The sequence below is a fragment of the Podarcis pityusensis genome (genome assembly GCF_964106645.2).
Source record: "Podarcis pityusensis genome assembly, chromosome: 6".
NCBI lineage: Eukaryota > Metazoa > Chordata > Lepidosauria > Squamata > Lacertidae > Podarcis > Podarcis pityusensis.
In genome coordinates this window covers 54,053,194-54,076,458 of record NC_138030.1, presented here as the reverse complement: position 1 = coordinate 54,076,458, position 23,265 = coordinate 54,053,194, and the positions used below count along the sequence as shown (strand labels likewise).

The 23,265-nt window shown below is 41.9% G+C and overlaps 1 protein-coding gene across 1 annotated transcript in view; it reads left to right on the top strand.

The window, feature by feature from the left end:
• The window catches only part of TRABD2B (TraB domain containing 2B), a 238,865-nt gene extending 216,911 nt beyond the window's left edge, over positions 1–21,954 (top strand). Inside the window, exons 5-7 of the mRNA XM_081009430.1 lie at positions 4,886–4,976; positions 13,322–13,579; positions 21,445–21,954. Of these exons, the coding sequence (XP_080865556.1) occupies positions 4,886–4,976; positions 13,322–13,579; positions 21,445–21,667 (572 nt within the window). The 3' untranslated portion in view covers positions 21,668–21,954. The remainder of the gene's footprint in view (positions 1–4,885; positions 4,977–13,321; positions 13,580–21,444) is intronic.
• Positions 21,955–23,265: the final 1,311 nt, after the last annotated feature.

Here is a 23,265-nt window from a genome sequence, read left to right as displayed (position 1 = left end):
AGCTGTCACAATAAATTAGAATAATGCTGTAAGGATTTTGTCCAGGACAAATGTAGCAAATCAACACAGAATCGAGACCAGCAACAATTGTCTACCTCAGTAGAAATATTTCAAGAATAAAACTTTCATTTTTGGGAGCAGAAATTGACATTTTTTTTAATGAGTCATCTGGCAAAAGCAATCACCCTTTTTAAAAACAAACAAACAAACAAACAAACAATTTTTTTTACATGTGTAGCTGGGAAAATCTAACCATTGATTGTTGATGATCAAACAATTGGGTAGACAATTGTCACCCATTTAGGAACATGGGAAGTTACCTTACACTGAGCCAGACCATTTATTCATCTAATTCTGTATTGCCTACAGTAGAGCCAGGGCTGGCCCACCCACGAGGCAGGATGGAGTAGCTACCTCTGGTGACGGAAGCCCAAGAAGCGATGCCCCTGTGGTTACCTTGTCCACCCAACAACCAGCAAAGAAGTGGTGCAAGCAGCAGCAAGATCTCACCAAAATCTCACTAGAGCTCACCAAAACTCATGAGATCCTGCTGGAACCTGCTCTTGGTGTCTCCGCTTTGTGGGCACTGCCACATAACCCACATAAGAGAGGTTGGTGGCATAGCAGCATATTCTCAGTTCGTTTCAGGTGGCAAAACAGGATGTGCCGCTTCTGACTAGACTCAACATGGTGTTGCTAAACAAATTCCCAGTATGGCCAATGATCAGGGATGATGGTAATTGTAGTCCAGCAACATTTGGAGGGTAGCCCTGGTCTACTCTGGCTAGCAGTGGCTCTCCAGGGCTACCTGGAAATGCCAGGGTTTGAACCATTTTTTTATGGTGGCTTTGAATGCAGGGAATGTTTACTGACACTTGAACATACCTGTAAAATGGTGAACTGCATCTCAGAATGCAGGTGGAAACTTCCTACTGGAGATAAGAGATAAGGCATATCTGAGGCCTAGTTCTCACTGGCAGAAAGGTCTGTGTCTGGGTCATATGGCTTACTGCTGCCAGTGTGAGGTTCATGTAGTGGAAGATCTTCCAGACAAAATCATCTCTGCACACAGAAAACTATAACTGTTATGGACTCTAGCCCAACCTTCTTCCTGGTGTGCTAGTTTTATATTTACAGGCCATATTTTATATAAGAAATCCCTTCACATGAGCTTCTTTCTGCAGCCTCATGTAGTACAGCCTGGATACAGATACATTATCTCCAGGGGTGGAGGAAGGGGGGTGCGGTGGGTGCGGGTCGCCCTGGGTGTCACCACTGAGGGGGGTGACAAAATGCCGGGTGGCACTCACCGTGGGGCCTGCAGCACGCCTGAGCCACGCATCTCTCCTGGGAGAGAGTGGTGGCTTGGGCGCACAAAGACTCTGCGCTGCCCAAAAGGTCTGCCCACTGCCTCTTCCACCCTCAGCTGTAGGGCAGCTGAGTGGGAGGAGGCAGGCATACTCCAGAGGCCCCTATGAGCAGCTCGCCCCGCCCCTGGGTACACCACCCCAGGCGCCTGAGCAGCTTCCTCCACCGCTGGTTATCTCCAGGAGGAGAATGAGGCCATTAGCACTTCAGAGTTGGGTAAGAAAACCCTTGTACTTTTTAGATTTGCCAAGCTGCAACCCAGAGATTTCAACTTTTATCTTTATGTTGCTGTGGTCTCAGAAGACAAGGCACCCATAGCTTTCCCCTCCTGAATCTGTCTCTCTCTCACACACATAACACACACGCACCTGCAATCTATGGCACACCTTGAGTCCAGCTTGTTACAGCAGGTAAGGAATGGAGCAGATGGGATAACCAGGAATAGCTGCAACTACTTCATCTCCTAATTCAGCAGAATATTTAAACTTGGGGGGTGGGAGCAGAGAGAAAGAGAACCTCTGGATTTCAGCCTGGCCTACTTAGCACTTATCATGGTTTCCAAAATGGAAGAAAGGGACAAATATTTTATAATATCTATAAAGCTGTGCTGGCTCTGTTTATAGCAAAGAGGGTGCTGTCTGCCATACTGAAACCAGGAGAGCCTGGACCATAAACAAAGGAATGTTGATTAGCAAACAGAAAGTCTGTGGGAAGACCAAAAGGTTGCTTTATTGTAAGTTTATCTATGCAGTGTCTGTTTCAGTCTTTTACTAACAGCAGATGGAACAGAACTACCTATGTGATGTCCAAATTGAGATCTGTAGAGCCAAAAACCTCTTAAATTCGCTTAGCATTGGACCGTGAGAGAGATGGGAGAGAGCCCATACTCTTCAGACCACTGAGGTAAACCATACTGAAGCCGGTGTGGTGATTGTATGCTAAATGTTTTCAAGATAGCTGCTCACAATGTGATTTTCCTCGCAAGGATTTGTGTCAATTTTGGATATCTGTTGCTTCAATAATCTGTATATGCAAGCAGTACTGGCAGCGTTGCCTTGGAGCTGACCACAATCTGGGCTAGTATTTTTGGAAAGTCTCTGTAATTGTGAAGTTGCAGGACTCAAGCCCATTGTTTCTTCATGCTTTGCATTTTAACCACAGTTCTTGGATGCTTACAATAGAGCCGACTTAATGACTCACCAGGGTCCTAGCATTCAGATCTCTGAGGTCATGTAACACATTTTCGGAACCCTGGTCTTTGCTTTAGTTATAAGCCAGTTAGTAAACCAGAATCAAACAATTCTCTAAAGGAGTGGGTGGAATGCTGGATCCAGTTGGAACCTGCAAATGCAATTTTAATTGGGATTTATTGTCTGTTTTTGTTTTGAGATTCATTTCATATGGTATTTTTTAAGTGTTCTAAAAAGTGTGTTTTGGCTAGAAAGTACCGCTTTATGGCTCTTGCAAACAGTACTAAAATTTCTACATGCATATCACCCTTACAACTGATACTGATTATCATGCTTTCTCTGAATTATAAACAGGAATAAACAGGGGAGGAATCATTGATGAGCTTGGCATCCAAATTACCATTGAATATTGAGTAATTTCCAGGCTCATCCTGAGCCAGCAAAGAAGAGCCACATGCAAAAGCAGGCGGTGGCACGCAAATGCCTTTGCTGCACTGCAGAGATGGGGAACCTCAGACCTGCTGGCCTAATCCAGCCAGCTAGGCCTCTGGACCATCATCTCCCCACTTCTTTCCCACTGCGGAGCTCTAAACTCCAATCAGAAGAGCTTTAATCCTCATTCCTTCCCCATGTTCTCATTACTCCCACCCCAGCGCATGTTACTCAACTAATTAGAGAATACATTTCCTCACTGCTTAATGCTGCTTAGAGAATACATTTCTTCACTGCTTAATGTGTTGGGATCCCTAAGTGAAATAGCTTGCTGCCTGCGTTGTTCTCCAAGCTGAATGCCTGCATCTTAATATCAGGGCTACATGTGCCATTCCCCAGGAGTCTGACTGTGCCCAGCCACCTTACCAAGCCATGCTCAGGTGTGCACTGCATCACAATGCACATCCAGGCACTTTCCTCACTTGTGAAAGGAGATGCATTTTTGTATCCATCGTTCTGGTCTGTTAAGGAAGCTGCATATACGTAGCTTTCAAATAGGAGTAGTGCAAGTAAGATACAAATATAACATAATGTTACATATTTGTTTTTTGCTTTTTCAAGATTGCACTCCCCATTATAAACAAGTCTGAGATAATATGTACTTGATCCACTTTGAAACTGTTAATTCACTTTTCAGTATGTGCCACTGAAGACAACCGTATGATTGAAATACATTTGGCAGCTTTTAGTGTTTATTTGTAGCAGGCCATCTAGACACTTTTTATTCTGTTTTTCATCACACATTGTATTTTGTTGCTGAGTTTTGAACCCATTTTATCTCACTGTTGGGCAACTGCAAGTGTTAAGCCACATTGACTTTTTCTTTTTTAATTTTACTGAGTAAAAATTACAGTTTGGTGGGCATCTCTTTTTACCCTGTGTCTTGGTACTGAGTAGTCAGGAATTGCTCTTTCTCTCTTTGATTCTGTGTATGCACAACATCCTGATCACCAGGCTGGTTATTTTTGCTGCTACTTACTGAAACAAAATCCAGCTCTCATATAAATGAACAAACAGAACAAAGACAAGTGTTGCACTCTAGAGAATTCCTGGGGCTCAATGAGAAGCCTGGGCTTCTCAGAGGAATGAATTAATCTGGATCTTCACAGGGTTTGCTCTTTTCCAGGAAAAGTGTTGGACTGTGATGTCAAATTTGGGTGAGATGACTTTAGCTTACTTCTCTGATCTACAGTTTCAATTCCAAAATCAATCCAGGCAGATAAGGCAAATGCAGACAGGGAAGCATGATGGACGTGATGGTTGATTTTTCAACAAATAACAGAAAAATTGCTGCCAGTATAGATCACTAGGACAGAGGAAAGTATCTGCCTGTGTGTGTATGATAACTTAGGTGGGTGTATATGATTGTAGTGTCTCCTGAAAAAGAAGGAAAGTGGCATTTTCCTTACTTGCCTTCACCTACACTGCAATTATAATTGCAGGTTTGATCTTAGTTTGTATGTTTCATAATGTTCCCACATGAAGTTGGCCTGGAACTTATCCTTTGCCATTGCTGAGGGATAAAAACTGTAAGCAGAGCTTCTAAAGAATTGAGTGTCATGAGTGAGCAATCTAGTTTATCCTTTACTTCTGTCACTATCGCTGCAGCAGTAGGAATGCTCTACATTCAGGGACTTTTAAATGCACAAACCTGGGCAAGGACCCAGAACGATGAAGTTCTGGTGTGGAATCATGCTACTGAATTGTTCTTTAGCTAATCTGTTGACTTTGTTATCTACCCTGAACCTCTTGAATATATTGTGATACAGGTCCAGCGATAAATAAAAAGCTTTTCATCAGGTTTCTGAATGACTTTTCTATTTGTCCACTTTCAGGTCACTTCTTGGGCAACAATACTGTTATCGATGTGCTGAAGCAAGCTGGGTTTGAAGTAAAGCATATTCCTGCAGGACAGCCAATAGAAAAGTAAGCTTCATTTGTCTTTATTCCTCCCCTTTTCCTGTGAATAAGCAAATCTATTACATTTTCAATAATGCATTGTTCGCAAAAACATAGGACATTACATAAACAGAAGTTGTTTTTCAGAATGGCACAGGGTCAAAAAAGTAAAGTTTTCTTCTATCTTTCAACGGTCATTTTCTCTTAGTTTCTCATTTTTCCAATCTTAAGTTAAGTCCATTTCCACATCAGTCTCTGAATTTTTTTCATTAGCCTGCATGAAAATTCATACCCATTTTCATATACAATACACACACTTTTTCAATATGCACACCACTTTGCAGTTTTGCAAACAGTGCAGTTTTACATGTTCTTTCACTAATGCATGCATTTTTGTTTGTACTTTCCCAGTGTACATATTTTGTACTTGTTTTCTGGATGGAGAACTGTATCACAAAATTCAGAAACATGTAAATTTCAAAGGATAACTGTGGTTCAGTTTCTGTATTGTTTCCGGAAGTATAGAATCATAGAATCATAGAATCATAGAATCATAGAGTTGGAAGAGACCACAAGGGCCATCGAGTCCAACCCCCTGCCAAGCAGAAAACACCATCAGAGCACTCCTGACATATGGTTGTCAAGCCTTTGCTTAAAGACCTCCAAAGAAGGAGACTCCACCACACTCCTTGGCAGCAAATTCCACTGTCGAACAGCTCTTACTGTCAGGAAGTTCTTCCTAATGTTTAGACAGTATGAATTAGACAGGTTCACATTTAAATGCAAACCATGCCTATCCATGTGTTATATAATTCTACCAATTTTAATGTCTGGAAGCAAGTGTAATTGACTTATTCTGAATTCACCATCACACAGTCACAGTTTTGACCCAGAGGTGGGGGAATTGCTGTTATCTAACTGTATATAAATGCTCTACAAAAAGGGAGGCTCTTGTAGACAATTGACATGAGGACTATCACTAGCAAAACAGAAGCTTATTTCTGTCACAGTGCCTTGAACCAATGTTAAATATGACTCAATCACCAGTTCTGTTTTGTCTTATATCCATATTTACCATAGATGCCAATTCTGGCTTGATTTTTTGGGGGGGACAATAGCCCCCCCCAATAGTTTTTGCTGATGGTTGTATAGATTCCAAGGTCACAAGTAAGGATATTGCCTCAATAATTCAGTTCATGGAGTAAACAATTGTGGAATTCAAGGGAGAAGAAATGCAACATTGTCAGCATTCGAAGCTAAGTTGGGCACACAATACTGATACGCTTCTGAAGAGCAGAGTAGATTCTGAGAATTCAGCAACAATAGAAAGTCATCACTGGTCACAGGTGCCTAGTGAATTGCTCTTTTTGATAGGTACTTTCAGATTAAATGGGTAGCAGCTGCTATATTGGATTTGCTCACTGGAATTTGTATAGAGTGGAACTTCTTTACTTTGCTCCTCTTCCCCCCTGCAAAAGAGGAGAAAAGTGATAAAAAATGTTTGTGGTTGCCTTGAATCAAAGCACTCGAGGAGTTATATAACATTTGAAGGACTCATTCAAAATGAGAATCCACGGGCACAGGCTTCTATGCTCTCTCTCCAGCTTTTCACTTCTTTTTTAATTGCAAGGAGATTGAAAGCTTCAACTTTTAATTTGTAAACTAACCGCTGTTCCCCCTCATTATATGAATTTTAGGAACTGTGATTTGTTTAAACCATGGTCCCATCTGTCCTATATATTTAAAGCATTATCATGTATTTTTAACAGTCATGGCTTCCCCTGGGAAATGTAGTTTGCTAAGTGTGCTGAGAATTGTTAGGAGACACACACATCCTGTTCTCAGAGTTCCTTGGGAACAGGGGTTGAGAACTGTAGCTCAATGTGAGGGATAAGTAAAAAGGTAAAGGAACCCCTGACCATTAGGTCCAGTCGTGGCCGACTCTGGGGTTGCGGCGCTCATCTCGCTTTATTGGCTGAGGGAGCCTGCGTACAGCTTCCGGGTCATGTGGCCAGCATGACTAAGCTGCTTCTGGCGAACCAGAGCAGTGCACGGAAACGCCGTTTACCTTCCCGCCGGAGTGGGACCTATTTATCTACTTGCACTTTGACGTGCTTTCGAACTGCTAGGTTGGCAGGAGCAGGGACTGAGCAACGGGAGCTCACCCCGTCACGGGGATTCGAACGGCCAACCTTCTGATCGGCAAGCCCTAGGCTCTGTGGTTTAACCCACAGCGCCACCCACATCCCTAATGTGAGGGATAGAGGTTTCCTAATAATTCTCAGGACTCTTCACAAACTGCAGTCCCCAAGATTATCTGATGGAAGCCATGGTTGTTGAAAATCACATGATAATGCTTTAAATGTATAGTGCAGTTGGAGCCTGTGTTTAGTGAGAATGAGCCAAGACGAAACCATGATTTCATATTCTGGCCTGTTTTCATAGCATAGTTTAAACCACTGTTCCCTGAGATTGTATGTCAAGAAGAGGAACTCAGGGTAGTGAAAACCTTTGGGCATAAAAGAGAAGAGGGGACAGAGCAAGGGAGCCCAAGGCTCACTGTGACATTGTGCATCAGTTCTTAAAAGCCAACTTGGTTTTTTGAAAGCCAAATCTGGTGCTCCTGACCTTTCAGTCCATATCCTAATTAAATCTGAAAAATAAGGCTTCCTTAGCCTGCCAAGAATAAGTATTTTGATTAATCTTTGAATAACTTGGCCTGTGAGATCCTCTATTGTGCAGCTTGTAAAACCAAAGCCCATAGCCAAGTGTTAAGCCTCCATGGCCTTCATGTTATGATTTGTTGTGGGCATGGAATCTTTTATTCTACCATTCCACCCTTCAACCTGTTTTTATATGACAACAGGTTTTTCAATAGCCTCTAACTAGGATGGGTGGGGGATTAAATCAAAACATTTCAACTTGAGTGTGCACAAATTAATTCTTAACTTAACCAAATCTGTGGAATTAGAAGGAATGAATGCTTTACAAATTGGTCACTGGAAATATGCACACCAGATTTCCAAGGAATTTCCATCTGCTCATAAAATTGTTTCCTTTGTGATTTTATTGCATTTATAAATCCAATTAACTTTCAAGGAACGTGGTCAAGAAACGTAGTTGTTCTGGGTAAATTTTAGATAAAAGAATTAGCAACATACTTTATAATAAGATTTAAAAAACAATTTAGTCCTGTTGCTCTGAGAAATGTCCTGTTGATTTGACTGATAGAAGAACTAGATTTTATTTAGATATCATTCATATCCAGCAAGATATTTCCAGAACATTGAGTGACATCCTTCTGTTTACTTGTTCCTAAGAAAACCTGCCAATTTGGTAGTAATATCTTGGTGGTTCAACCAACAAGTTTTTATATCTACAAAAGAAACCCCTGTTGATATTATGCATTGCAGTCTGAGTGGTTAAGGGATAATGAGAAAAATACAGCAAATCTTCTGCTCCCAATTCTCCATAACTTATTGCCTGATCTGTCATTGGCACAATAAAAAAATGAACATGCACGTGCTACTAGTACTCATTTGCAAAAGGGTAGAGAGTAAAATTGTTCATGCCAAGTGCCTTTGTAAAGCTGGGGAGAGAAGCTAATAATATTTGCTGTGTATAGACCATATTGAAATCTCACTGATGGGTTTTGGACCAGATTTGTTTTGTTTCTCTTTTTTTGGCATATTTTCTTAAGACACAGAGCCTAGGGCTTAACAATCAGAAGGTCGAATCCCCACTATGGGGTGAGCTCCCGTTGCTCGGTCCCTGCTCCTGCCAACCTAGCAGTTCGAAAGCATGTCAAGTGCAAGTAGAGAAATAGGTACCGCTCTGGCGGGAAGGTAAACAGCGTTTCTGTGCGCTGCTCTGGTTCACCAGAAGCAGCTTAGTCATGCTGGCCACATGACCCAGAAGCTGTCTGTGGACAAACACTGGCTCCCTCGGCCAGTAAAGTGAGATGAGCGCCACAACCCCAGAGTCATCCATGACTGGACCTAATGGTCGGGGTCCCTTTACCTTTACCTTTACCTGTGAAAAAATGGACTACAATGTCAGTTCCTTCCTTCATTTATAGGCCACCCTATAACAAAACATTCTCTGGGCAAGTTACTATATAGAATTTAAAAAAACAAAAACAGTCAGAGCAAAACAACAAACAGCAGAAAACTTGAAAAGCAGAAAAAGAAAAGTAAACTAAAGAAATTTTGAGACTAGCAAATTTTAAAGGGATGGGGGGGGGGAGAAAAAACTCGGTACTGAAATGATGACAAATTAGCAATCAGATGAGCCTCTATGGGGAGAACATTTCACATGCAGGGTGCCACCATTTAAAAGGCCCTTTTCCAAACAGCCACCCACCTCACCTTGTAGGGACACTCAGAGAAGGGCCTCAGAAGAAGATCTTGCAATCTGAGTCACTAAACTTGGTAAAATGCAATCCTTCAGGTAGCCTGGTCCCAAACTGTGAAGGGCCTTAAAGGTTCAAAATCAGCTATGAATTAATTGAAGCACAAAGGGCCATTTTCAAATGCAGCCCTGTGTTGCAGTAATCCACTTTAAATAACTGGAGTGGTTCTAACACAAATCATACCTCTTTACCACTCCAAATTACATAGTGAGGGAAAAGCAATCTCTCCAAGTAATTGCAGCATGCAGGGTGGAAGGAGCTTATCCTGCTTTCTTTCATTTGGCACTTGTGTCTTGTGGATGAAACTTTTCAGCCTCCAGTAATATTCCTCTGGAACAAAGTGCTGCTACACTTTGTACCATCCCAAGTGGCTACAAAAGTATTGAGTGGCATCATGTGCCTACAGAGATTGCTGGTTTTATCTGTTGACGTCTGCGGTCTGTTTGCAGTCACTCAGGACTGTCCGGCACTTACTTCTCCCACCTATACTATCATGCCGTCAAGCTAAGAAGCCTCTCACACATTTGTCTGAACAGCTTCCAAAGTTAATCTCTTTAAACTGAGCAGCAATGGTTCAGCATGTGTTGAAATCATTACAACTACTCACAAGGGCTACTACTGCAACCCACTACCCACTTTCTCCAGTATTTCTGACTTTAATAGGACTGCTTCAAAGTCAATGCAGAACTCTATAATTGTAGGCCACAATTCACAGAACTTCTTTCTAATGCAGAGCAGCTGTTTACCCAAGATCTTGACATAAGGAAAATCAAACTGCAACCCAATAATCTGTTCCATGTATGGAAACTTGTTTCATATAGCTAATTGTACACATGGCTCATGCAAGCGTACTGGGTGGATAGTGTTATTATACAGTTTAGTCCCTAGGTGGCACTGGGAGTACTTGAATCTGGGAGGAGTCAGAGGCTTTCTTCTCTTGTTCTGTTCTTTTTTAAGAGAGAACATAAAGTTCTTGTCCATCTCCCTGGTTGTTATGTCTTCTACACTTCTATGGCAAGCACAAAATAGCAGCTTTTTCTGCTCACAGCTATCAGGATTGTAATCCCAGTTTGTAGCTAATTGACCATTTAGCCACAATGCTATGAAAGGACTTGAGGGAGACTCAAAAGCAATTTATAATGGGACTGTTTTTAAGTAAGTGGGTTGTGGATTGAAATCTTAGTTTGTTATTTATTTATTTCACTATAGAAGCCTTTCTCTGGGCGTCACCATCAAATGACTACAGGTGAGATGGCCTTTTATTAATGGTGGTGTCCAGAGAAGTTATATGAAGTGTTGCATGCTAATATTAGAAGTGGATGTTTGACTGGAAATGCAAGTTTAATTCAACACCAACAAGACTTCTGGTCGAGTCACTAAATAAAAACATTAGTGGACCATACACAAGCTAGCAAAGGCAGGAAAGCAAGCAGCTGGAGGATATTGCCAAAATATCCTGGCATGGAGCAATGCATAGAAAAATACTAGCAACAGGACTGCTGGAATCTAGGCCAAATGCCACCCATAGTTTCAGCTATAATCTGCAGCAGTTGCCAAACCTATTGGAATGAGAGGGGGGACAGGGTGTCGTTCAGCCATTGGGAAGCATGTGGATGAATGGCAAAGATACCATCTCAGGCAGCTGGCATGGTGATAAAGCACTTCCAATCAAACAAGCAAACTTTCAATGAAAAAATCATACATGCCAAGGAGGATGTTTCCTGAGTGACATAATATGCTCTGGGGAAGGAAACCACAAGTGGTTTTCATTTTCTCAGAGTTTCAATTATTGCATAATGGGGTTTTCTTGACGGTAAGAGAAATTATATGGCTTTATTTCAGGGGCAAAGATTATGAAACATGGTTCCTGAGAAACAATGGAAGCTATTTCTCCTTTCCTGTTGTTGTTGTTGTTGTTGTTGTTGTTGTTGTTGTTCTACTTGTTGTTGTTCTTGTTGTTTTAAGTATTCCCAATAAATATAACTTCCTTCCAAAATGAGTATAGTCCTCAAATAGCACAAATTTTGAAGAGGAGGCATAGATGACTGTGGGACGGTGGCTGCACACTACAGTCAATGGACTGTAGCCAGTTCTATGGCATGTGCGAACCAGCTAAGAAGAACCCACTGCTACCCACTGCTACATGTTTCAAGCATAAGCTTAAGCCATATGAGTGAAGTGCCAATGATTGCAACAAATATCTCCACCTCCTCTCTTCCTTTTACTGAGACATTTGAGTCCTAAGATAAAATGAAGAAGATTAAACATCTCACAGTTTATGTGGTTCTCCTCAGTAGGATGACAGATCAGAGACATATTGCCATTGAATATATTAAGGTATTCTTACTACTACTACTACTACTACTACAACTACTACTGCATCATCACATATGTTAGTGTCTCCTAAATGCAAGCCACAAGACCCTATGTATATTGTATATGCCTTCCTTTCTACACTGCTGGAGTGTGGCAGTTTCAGGTGATGAGATGTACAAGCATTTGCCACCAAAACCTTAACAATTGCAGCCAAATACTTGGGAGGGGGATATAAAATGGCAAATAATTATGTATGTTGCAAGCTTTTCCATACTTACATGATTTGCATACAACAAGACAGATGCCTTTGTGGTCTGTGGGCAGAGGATGAAAGTTATATGTAAAGAAGTGTAGAATTCTTGAATTGACAAATATTCCCATTGTGGAATTTATGGGAATCTATAAAGTGATATTAGCTCATGTTTGGCATTGCTTCTGATGCAGTAGCAGAATGATGGCACAAGGCCCAAAGCTGCCACGTTATATGTTTTGTACTATTATCAAAAATGTAATGAAACTAAAATGAAACTGTACTTCTTCAAATATAAGACCATCATAGACTTGGAAGGAACAATATGGTCATGTGAATCTAACCTCTTTCTCCCAAACAGAAACCGGAAGCATCCTTACTGAGTGCCTTGCAAAGTTAGTGTGAGATGCAACATTGTACCAGGAGAATCCTGCTGGGAAAGTTCCGTCGGTAGAGCATGAGGCTCTTAATCTCAGGGTCTCAGGGTTCAAGCCCCATGTTGGGCAAAAGATTCCTGCATTGCAGGGGATTGGACTTGATGACCTTTGTGGCCCCTGCCAAATCTACAATTATATGATTCTAAGAACAAGGAGATCCTACTTGTTCTTCTCCACTCTGTAGCTCCCTCATCCCTCCCTGTGCTCTGGAAGATTCCTCCAACCCTCTAGAACAGTTTTTGTAGGTACACAGAGGGCTGCAGTGGGGAAGTAAGGAATGATAAGTTTGTGAGTGAAAGTCCATTGCTCAAACTAGTTGGTTTCCCAAAAATTCCAAAAAAAAAAAGAAAAAGATTTCACTGTAGCAGTTTATTCATTCTTCAGCTTCAGGCTCTCATTCACTTCCCCAGATCAGGATTGTTTGCCCAGGACAGGTTTGCTGATGTCTGACTTGTGTGCTCAGAACAAAATAAGGAGGCAGATCCACAACCTTTGTGGCTCTTGATTTTCCTTCCCATGGAAGGCACAACATAAGACTTCAGCCACCTTTGCACTGCTAATATTTGCACCACCAATATTGCATACAGTGGTACCTCGGGATGCAAACGGGATCCGTTCCAGAGCCCTGTTCACATCCTGAATAGAACGTAAGATGTGGCTGCACGTCTGCGGGTCACATTTCGCCACTTCCGCACATGCGCATGATGTCATTTTGACCATCTGCGCGAGCGGCGAAACCCGGAAGTAACGCACTCCATTACTTCCAGGTTGCCGCGGAGCGCAACCCAAAAATACTTATCCTGAAGTGTATTTGTCCCAAGGTATGACTGTATTGTGTACTATCTGTTGTGCCTAATAGTAGCATTGTGTGAATTCAGTTCAACCCAGTTGTTTCAGATCTTGATTTTTCTAGCACAGCCACAAATCACTTCTTGATAAGCTTGTTTTGCATCCCCAGAGCAAACATCAACGCACCCTCTAGAGGCTCCTCTGCAACAGCCACACCTGCTATCCATTTTTTTGACCCTGTGCCACCATCATCATCTTCAGTGCCTCCTCAGTCCAGTGAAGAAGACAGTCTTCCTCCACATCTTCTACTGCCAGACAGCATCAGTCAGCTGGAAGAGTTTGGGCGGCAGAAGAAGTGGCACAAGAAGCAGTATAAAAACCATCGCCAAAGACAATTCAATGACCTCTGGGTTCGGATAGAAGATGGGTGAGTCTACAAAGGCTTGCTCAGGGATTTCCAACATCTGAAGCACTTTTCTGACAGCATTTCCAGATGGTGCTTTTTCCTGCTGTAGTGCAGAAGTAGGGATTAAAGTTGATCAGACCTTTTAAGTGATTATGAGTGAAATCAGGGTACAGAGAAAACAAGCAATCAGGGGAAAGAGAAGGAGAAAGATAAGATTATGGGCTTTCAACTAAGAACAAATAGCATTATCTGCAGAGATAACTGGTTTTGTGGACAAGCCCTATGTTATGAAAGATAATCTTTGACCTCTCTTCCCAATTTCTGTTGACTGAGTTTTGCCCTCATGTTTCATCAGTTTAAGAGAGAACATTTTCCTTGGCATCCTTTCCTCCCCCACAGTGTGTGTGCTTTCTATATATGTGGAAGGCAAACCAAGTTGTACTTGAATGGAAAATAATAGTACCAAGAATGGCATTTATGTGGCATGCTGACAATGAATGCTCAGTCCCGAAAGACAACAAAACACAAGCAACTATCAGCTTCTTTTAGATATGACAGCTCTTTCAGCCTCAATGTTAACAGTGTAAGAGAGAGAAAGCAAGGAGGAGAGACACTCCACCCCAATGGTGAAGGCAGTCAAGTGCAATAAAATGCACTAATTATAGCCATTGCTAGCAATCCTTATCAATTGTGCTGGAATTTCAGGCACTTGCCCTTTCCTTGTAGGCAATGTAGTGATGCAAAACAGAATGCTGTCAGTCACAATGATGTTTAGTTTCCTTTAACTGCCCCTGAAATTAATAAATGCCCATTGTTTCCATTGCATTTCAACACAGTACCAAAATATAGTGCCTATCTTAAGGAATGGAGAGGCTGTATTTCTTCAGAAGAGGCAGAGGTGCTTTTGTTAATGTATATAGATTTAAATGTTGCTTAATATAATAAAACTCTCTTAAGTGGTATACATGAGAACAGTAGAAATAAAGAATAAGAATCAGATTTATTATTATTTTTGGCCATCTAACCTTCCCCCACAGTGGTTTGAGACACCTACAAGCTCCTTGTTTGGTATACTAATATCTTATTTAAAAGGTTGGAAATGGCACAAAGGTATAAAAGAAGGGGGCCAGTTATGCAAAAATGGAAGATATTGTGTGAGTGGCATTGGAGCTGAGACATGCCAGTTTTATGTCAGGCAGCCAATCAGAGGCAAGGTGGTGGTGGTCAGGGGAGCCATTCAGCTTGGTATATTGCAGACCAAAACGTATCTCAGCTACATAAGTGTTCATTAAATAAAAGATGTATTCAAATTATGCCTCACTTTATTTTGGATACCTTATTTTGCTTTTGGGTGCCGTCATTTTAATTTTTTCTCAAGGACAGGGGCCTCAAATGCTGGAAGTGGGCCAGGCTTCTCTGCACCCCTGGGAGAGTCTGATTATGCCATCTGAATGGTATCTGCCTTTGGAAGCCACCCTGAAACTTTGTCAACCTTGAGAATGCTCAGCCACAGTTCATAGGCTAACACTGACTTCAAAGGCTTTAGAAACTGTGTCCTTCTTCTGACAAGTTGATTGATATAATATAGTCTTTCCCAACCTGGTGCCCTCCTGCTGCTTTGTACTGTTTTGGGCATGGCTGTCCCATTTTCCTGATAATCTGACCAGGTGCCTCTTCAGTTCAAAGCAGGTTGCTACATGTCTTGTATTTTCAAGCTTTTATAGGTCTTTTCCACCTATAGAAGTCTGAAAGAATACCATATAAATTATCCTTCCCTAGAAGTAGCAGGAGAATGCTGTCCATGCTCAGAGCATTATCTGATACTGAGTTAATGTGAAAGAGACTGGGTTTTGTGACAGGATTTAGATGGGCATCCCCAAGCATCAGCAACCATCCTTTGCTGTTGAATATGATAGGCTATCACGTTGCAATTTATCTCACGGCATGTATAAAAATAGCCGTCTCTGTTGTTTAAGAGTGTTGTGCTTAAATAATTTATAACAGTCTTCGCTTTGTTTGAATGACTGAATGAAGCCTCAGTTTTGGGTGACCATTGGTTTTATTCCAAATTAATATATCTGGAATAAACATCACACCGGGGTTTCGTTCTCACAATCATGAAGATGCCATTTGAAAAAGGGAGGAAGCCTAATACTTTTATCGCTCTTCAAGCAACCCAGTTGGGCGAAGGAAAGGGGCGTCGCCAAGTGCTCAAGGTAGCCAAGCTGCATTATGTAATCTTGTGAGGAGTCTCTAAATTACGTTCACATGTATTTCTTCTTCCGCATCTGGCAAGAAGCTCCAGGCATAAATCAGCTAATAGAGGAGGCTCACATCCACCTTTCCGCTGTATCAGCAGAGCCTTGCCCAAGCCCGCGAGTCTGCACCTGTGCAACTGGTCCAACATCTGCTCTTGACATCCCCAGCTTCCTGATAAATATGATAAATGCAGGCAAGACGTGCAAGTAAAATAACGGCATAACTCAACAGTGTCTGTGAGGAAAAAGTAAATCTCCCCACTCATTGTTTCTGCCAGCATCCCCTCCTTCCCTTGATGGCTTTAGTAGAGCTTTTTGGCTTAGTTGTCTGGTCAGAGTGTGCAGGATATATTAATTGAACCCTATGAACATATGTTCTTTATGCATTTTCATATGATCAGCCAGCTAGGAGAGGAAGCCATTTTTTATTTTATTTTAATCTCACAGGGGTTCAAGTCCTGCTACTTAGGCTTTGCATTATTAAAGTAGAGGCAAGCAATTTAGTGCTCACGCCCATAGCAAGATGTTATATTCAGCCTGCATAGCAAATTTTCATGCTCCGTTAATATTTCTCTTTTTACCATTGTTAAGCCTATTTGACATTACACAGGAAAACGTAGAATAAGTAGAATTACTTTTTTCCATCTGAGTTTACAACAGAACATGAAAATAAGGTACCTGTAAGCAAGTTGTGGCTCGGGGCCCAGAGGCTTTCACTGAGGACCACATGGGCGCCAAAAGATGCCAACCACCACCAATTTTTGCTGCCTCACTGCTAATCTTGCATTCCTCCAAGACCACATGCCATCCTTGCCATGTCAACTGCACTCCTCATACTCCACCACAGTCCACTTGGCAAGCTGTGGACAGTGTGATTGTAATGAGGACTGTGTGCAGGGAGGAGTCTTCCCCAGGCTGCTCTCCAGGGGCTTCTCTATAATGGTCCCCTCTTTAAGGAGCTAATTGCCCGGGCTGACTCATTTCTGAGTTTATGGAAGATGGTTATAATCTTTATATTGGTGTAGGCTAATTTATGCTTGATCAAATTCATTTATAGACCTCTACAGGATCTTTTTTAAAAATGTGTTTGAATGCGTATTCTATATGGGTTTTTTTAATTGCATGGACGGGGGACACCTGGTCCTACCCCCCCCCAGCCCCAGGCAAGAAGGAATCTGTAGTCTGGCAACATCTGGAGGGCCACAGGTTTTATAATAAAACCCCTGTTTTATTATATAGACTTCCATTTTAATTGACTGTAAGTCACTATATGAACCCTGTGGGCTGGGAATACAGAGTATAATTCTTAGAAATAAAAGCCATTGAATCTGTTGTCAAACCCACAGAGACTCCTCCACAGAAGAGGTGTTTGGCTCTGATTGTTGGGGTTGACAGACAGAAAGTAAGAGCTCCCATGAGTCCTTTCCATTGAACTTCTGTGTCAGGGCACAGTGCACTCAGGAAATCTTTTTCAAGTTCTGAAGTCTGGTTGAGTTCGTCTCTCATAAGCTCTCAGTTTCTGGGCTCCAAGTGCCAGGTTCAGCAGCCTTTTAAAGAGAGCCATTCCCTGCCAGGCTAAAGAGTGCTAGCATGTTCCTGAGGGTGCTTTGCCTACTGAACAGCTATAGCATGCAAGAAGCTACGTTGTTACATGGCTTCTTCAGCTTCTAGAAGGGTTTGTGATCACATCATAGACAAATACCATTTATTTATCTCTTTTTAAAGTTTTAATTCTATCCTTCCTCTGGAGTTGATGCACAATATCCTTCCCCACCTTTTATCCTCAGTACAACCTGAGGAGGCTGTGAGAGGCTGATTTGCCCAAGGTCACTCAGTAAGCTTCTTGTGACGATTTGAAGCTCAGCTTCTATATCTTGATGCTAACTATTATACACCATGGTGAGACACGAGGAAGATATGTGAGGCATTTCCACACTTCCTCTGCAGGTGACCTTTATATCTAGGGAGAGTTCTCTGTCCTACTTGAGATGCTGGGGATCAAACCTGGAAACTTCTGCAGGCAAAACAGATACTCTACCACTGAGCTACGGTCTTTCCATGTGTTTGGTAACAATTCTCTTCTCTATGTGTCCAATTTACAACGTCGCTATCTTTTTTAAACATTTAGTGTAGATTAAACAGACCAGGCAAACAATGACTACACAACCACCATCTCCTGTACTGCTAATTTTGTGGGCCTACAAAAGCACGAACTTTGCAAGCACTTGTAGTTTGCTGCCTGAGAAGAGCATGTTTACACTATGCTTGACCACATGTTCATTGAGCACCTCAAAGGAAGGGTAGCCTCTGCATATGATCCATGCACATGTTTATCAGTGGTGATGAAAAACTGTGGGTGGCAGATGAGCTCCAGGAGACCACATGTTAGCAGATGTTCTGGTGGATCTTTTAATTTATAAATAGGAGCCACTCCATTTACATATTCCATATCCATAGCTTTCACTTGCCAGATGTTCCTTAAAACTAGTTCTGAAAAGTCTTAATATAGTTTAGCATCTAGTTTGTATGTGTAGAAGGCTAACGACTTGCTACCCTGCTCCACTATAAAACACAAGAGAAAAATATCCACTTCAAGAAAGGTCAACGGGGATTAAACACAAGGGTAGGAATCCTAATTTAAGAGAAAGTTTAATAATAATTTAAAATTATCTAGGCTCGTTCCTGTTATCTATAATGTATATGCAGTAAGTTTTGTCCTGTCACTGAATACCCTGCTTCTTTATCAAACCCTTGAAAGTTTATAGTACATGTAGATGAGTTTCCCCGCCCCCCCCCCCCCCGAAGTATTAATTCAGGCCTCAAGGTAGATTGTGACCAAAAAAAAAAGAGTTACAGTATTTAAGAAGCATAGACCCAAAAGGTTGTCAGGTTTCACCCTGCTAATGAACACTGCATGTTAGAGGGTATGTACTGCTGCTCCAAAGCATTTCTAATTCATGGATGAGAGCAGAGGCAAATTTAGGGCAGTGGAACCAGCAAAGGGGCACCACAGGGAAGACAGGGAATTGAGCAGAACAGAGGGTGAGAGGTAGGGGTGCAATTTTTGGCCCCTCACAGGGCACCACTGAAATTTGAAAAACCAAAGTCCACCCCTAATCAGAGGGGAAAGTGTCAGTGTATGCTGTATTCTGGCTGTCAAATTGGACTTTAGCTGTGGCTAAAGAAGAAACCACAGATGTATAAAAACATCCTCTTGCCCACTATTAATAGAAAAATTGTAGGAAAGGGATTGTACTCAGAACACTAAAGGTTGCAAGAGAACCTAGATGGCTAGCACTAATCAGTCAGAGCTCGTTTCCTTTTCAAGTTGGAGTTGGAGTAATCTATTGGGTATTTTAACCTTTATGTTGTTTGGCTAGTATTAAGGGCTTATCCACACTAGTCTTTTGCCACACGCTTTCCAGGTAATAGTTTCTGCTTGGATGCTCAGTGTCCAAGCATTTGGGGATTTTTTTTTGCCCTGCAAAACCCCCACTCTTTGAAGCTGCATCAGAGCAAACATCAATTAGCATTTTCTGTGGCTTGATGTTTGCTCCAACTGAGCTCTAAAAGATTGGGCTTTTGTGAGAAAGCTCCAGAGCAACAACAAAAAAAAGGTGCTCAGACATGGAGCTTTAAATCATGGACCATGCCTGGAAAGAGCGGAGGAAAGTTAGGAATGGATAAGCCCTAAGACCATGGTGTCATATTGTTAGAAGGCAGCTTTTCATGTCTGAAAGATCAAGAAATGTCACCGCTTGCGTAGCCCAGAAACAGCAAGCAGGCCTTTTTATGAGGCAGTGTTACCATCCATGCTTTGCGTCTATTATTGAATTCATTCTTCCTCGGTTGTCTGTGAAGGGCTGGCAAAATAAACGACACACACAGAAAGGCTTGTCTCAGCCCAGGGACTTGGATGAAAAATGGGGTGGGTTCTTCAAGGGAGGCTGTGTCGACTGTGGTGGTAAGTCATGGTATGGAATTATGTAGGGATGTTCCCAAAATATTACAAAAGCATCAAAGCATTTCTGAGGTAGTGGGGAGGAGGGCAAAAGGAAGAGTTAATGTTGTCATCTCCTGCCCGAGGACCACACAGACACTTCGTGAGAATCTGTGCCATTTTCCAGCTACATAACCTTGAACAGTTATAGCAATTCTAAAGTTAGGGTGGTGGGTGTTTTTTTCCTTCTCAGAGAATGATATATCGTTTCCTGACAGACTGGTTTTAATAAGGATGAAATTCTTGTTGTTGCCAAATCAGAAAGGACTCTCACATCTTTAAATCATTAGGTTGAGGATGGAGTAATCACTCCAAGGGCATGCTTCAAAGGTTATTGGATTTTACAAGGCATTCTCCCCTCTGCAGTTGTCTAAGAATTAACCTAAGCACCACCTCTGATTATTCTCGGTGGACACCATCTTTCAAACACACAGTATTTCCCTGAGATGAACAACTAGGGGCAGCTGGAAATCTGCAGAACCAAAACATAGCATTGGGGTGGGGGTGGGGAGATACTGGGGAGCTCTGTGTTGGTGGTGGTTACAGCATCCCACAGGTGACAGCATCCCACACACCTGGAGAGCCACCACCAAGATGGAGCTCCCTCAGCCTCCCACACCATTCCCATGCAGTAAACACAACACAGCCCATATTTCCAGGGTAGGTACTGTGGATACTGCTGCAAGGGGTATCACCGACAGCTCGCCACCACCCAGGCAACAAATCAACCTATTTGCCTGCCTTCACAATTAAGAATACATGTTATTCCCTAAGTACCAATTGTGTTCAATAGTTTGTGTTGCTAGGCTATGGGCAATTTCAAAATATTGTGAGAATTCCTTTGAAGTCTGGCACATTGAAGATTTTGATGACTTTCATGTGATACAATACCGTTAATGAAATTCATGGTTATCTGTTAATATTACAGTGACCTCTTCCAAAGGAGAAACACGAATTAGTTGTTCTCCAGCCTTAAACAACAAGAACTACTACAAAAACAACATGGAGAATATTCTGATAGAATCGGCTCCACATCTGTTGAGGTCTTTTTTAAAAAAAAAACACACAACACGATGACTTTTGTTTTGGAAATAAATAGGAAGCACATGCAGAAAATTGTATGAACAAAACCCCAAATTCAAATCAGGTTCATTATATGGCATATTTACACAGAACCATGATTCACCATTACAATTTATCAGTCCCTTTTCCTTTCAATTACAAATTTATCCCTCAAGGAAAACTTGCTGCATGCTGACAAGTAATCCCCATGGTAAGCACACGTCCATCAGTTACGTGAAATAAGCCCACGGTTTCAATGTTCATCCAAGTGTATTTAGGTTTATTTATGCTCATTTCAATATATATGCCCAAACACCAGGTTTGGCAACAGGATTTTCTGAGTCTAGTCTATTGTTTATGGATTAAGTCCTCTGCCCCACTATTTGCATAGCAATTGAATATGCGTTTTGTCATATGGAAAATTGTACCTTTTCAGGACAATAGAGGGAGGGGAGATTTAGGCCTTTGGCACTGAATATCCCCAGCAACATTTTAAAAACCCAATGGCAAGTATGCATGGAATCCAATGTAACCTTGTAACCTTGCTCTTCTGTGTTTTCTTCTAGGACAACCACCGTGCCTTCTCACATCAGGATAACCAACAGCTACATCTCAGTCAACCCTTCTGTTTGGTTTTCAAAGCCTCTGGACCAGCAGCCCCAGCCAGACCTTGCATTCCGTCGTCATCTCAAAAGCTCAGCTATAGGCGGCAACATGGCATCACTCTTAACTCTTTCTGTCTGTGTAGCAACGACATCTCTGCTGTTGAATCTGCTCAATCCTTCCTGACAAAACAAGGATTTGTAAGTGCAATATCCAGAAAAGAGGAGAAGGATTGTGTATGTTCTCAATGAACTATTTCACCTGGGCCTCTGGAGCAAATGAATGGAAGAAGCACCTCTAACTGGTATACGTCTCTCTTGCCCAGATATGATTTTGAAACTCTAAAGCTTTATTTTGTACACTGACTTAACATCTTCTTTTTGTAGAAGGATCTTTATTTCCCATGCTGCTATGGGGTTTTGTAAAATATATGTGTTCATATATATAAAAGAAGAAGAAAAATAGTGTATTTATTCAATTGGTAAATTTATTTTTTGTTGCTGCAAAAATGTTAACAAACTTGTTAACCCCAAAGTGAAAAAATATATAAATTAAAAATTTCTATATTCCTTTTCAATCAGCAATAATAATAGTTGAATTCATATTCTGGTAAGATAGCACAATATTGTGAACTTTCCAATACAAATTCTTCTCCCGAATCACTTTTTCTGGGGCTTCTTAAATCAGCTTTCCATTCACATTCCTAGTAGCAATGGTGGTGGTGGTTGTGGGACCCAGCATTACTTTCCCATGTGTCTACAGCAAGAATAGGAACCATGGTCACAATGAGGGCTATTTAAGAAAAATCCCTGGAGCCAAAGATTAAGTACTCGAGTATAAGCTGACCCGAATATAAGCCAAGGAATCTAATTTTAGCACAAAAAACTGGGAAAATTTATTGACTCGAGTATAAGCTGGTTCACCACACCACAAACCTGGTGGTGGTGGCAGCGGCGGAGGAAGAACAAGCAGCCTGGTGGTGCTGACAGCGGCAAAGGCAGAGGAGGAGGAGGGAGCTGCCCAAAAGGGCTCCTTTCGGGCAGCTCGTCCCTCCACCACCACCGCCCGCCTCACTCGAGTATAAGCCAAGGGGGGCTTTTTCAGCATAAAAAGTGTGCTGAAAAAGTCGGCTTATACTTGAGTATATATGGTTGCTAATTTGCCATCATGTGAGGAGTCCAAGCTAGCCCTGACGGATGTGCTGGCCTTCATCTACTGTATATGTTTGAAATGATCCCCAAATGTGACACCTAACATCTGCCCTGAAATGGGCTTGGAAATAATTCAATGAAAATCCCCATTTATTTGTCCTTCTGCCCCTTATTTCTGAGGTTTCTACTGTAGCAGTAAGGTGAATGTTTCACTAAGGTGAATGTCTCCCTGCACAATCGAATGTTCTCCCCATCTCCTCCCCCCATGAGTCCCCAACCCTCCAGAGCAGATTTGGGGGTGGTGCAGGGCATGTGGGAAGGGAGGAAATTTCATTGCATTAGTTCTAATTCTTGTGCTTGCACAATTACTTGGTTGAATGCCACTGCTAGACTTCAAAGCTTCAAACTTTCCTTTGCAACCCTAAGAGTAAGAAAATCATGCAATTTACCACTAAAATAAAAGCTGGGATTAATGAAGGGAGCCTTGGGTTGCCAGCGGCAGCCACAAATGTGCATACATCTGCCCCTGCCACTAACCTGATGCCCCCTCACCACCATCTTGCCTTATCGTGTGCTGGCAAGCAGTGGTGTCAATACACCTGGAAGAGCAGAAGCATCCCATTTCACTGCAAC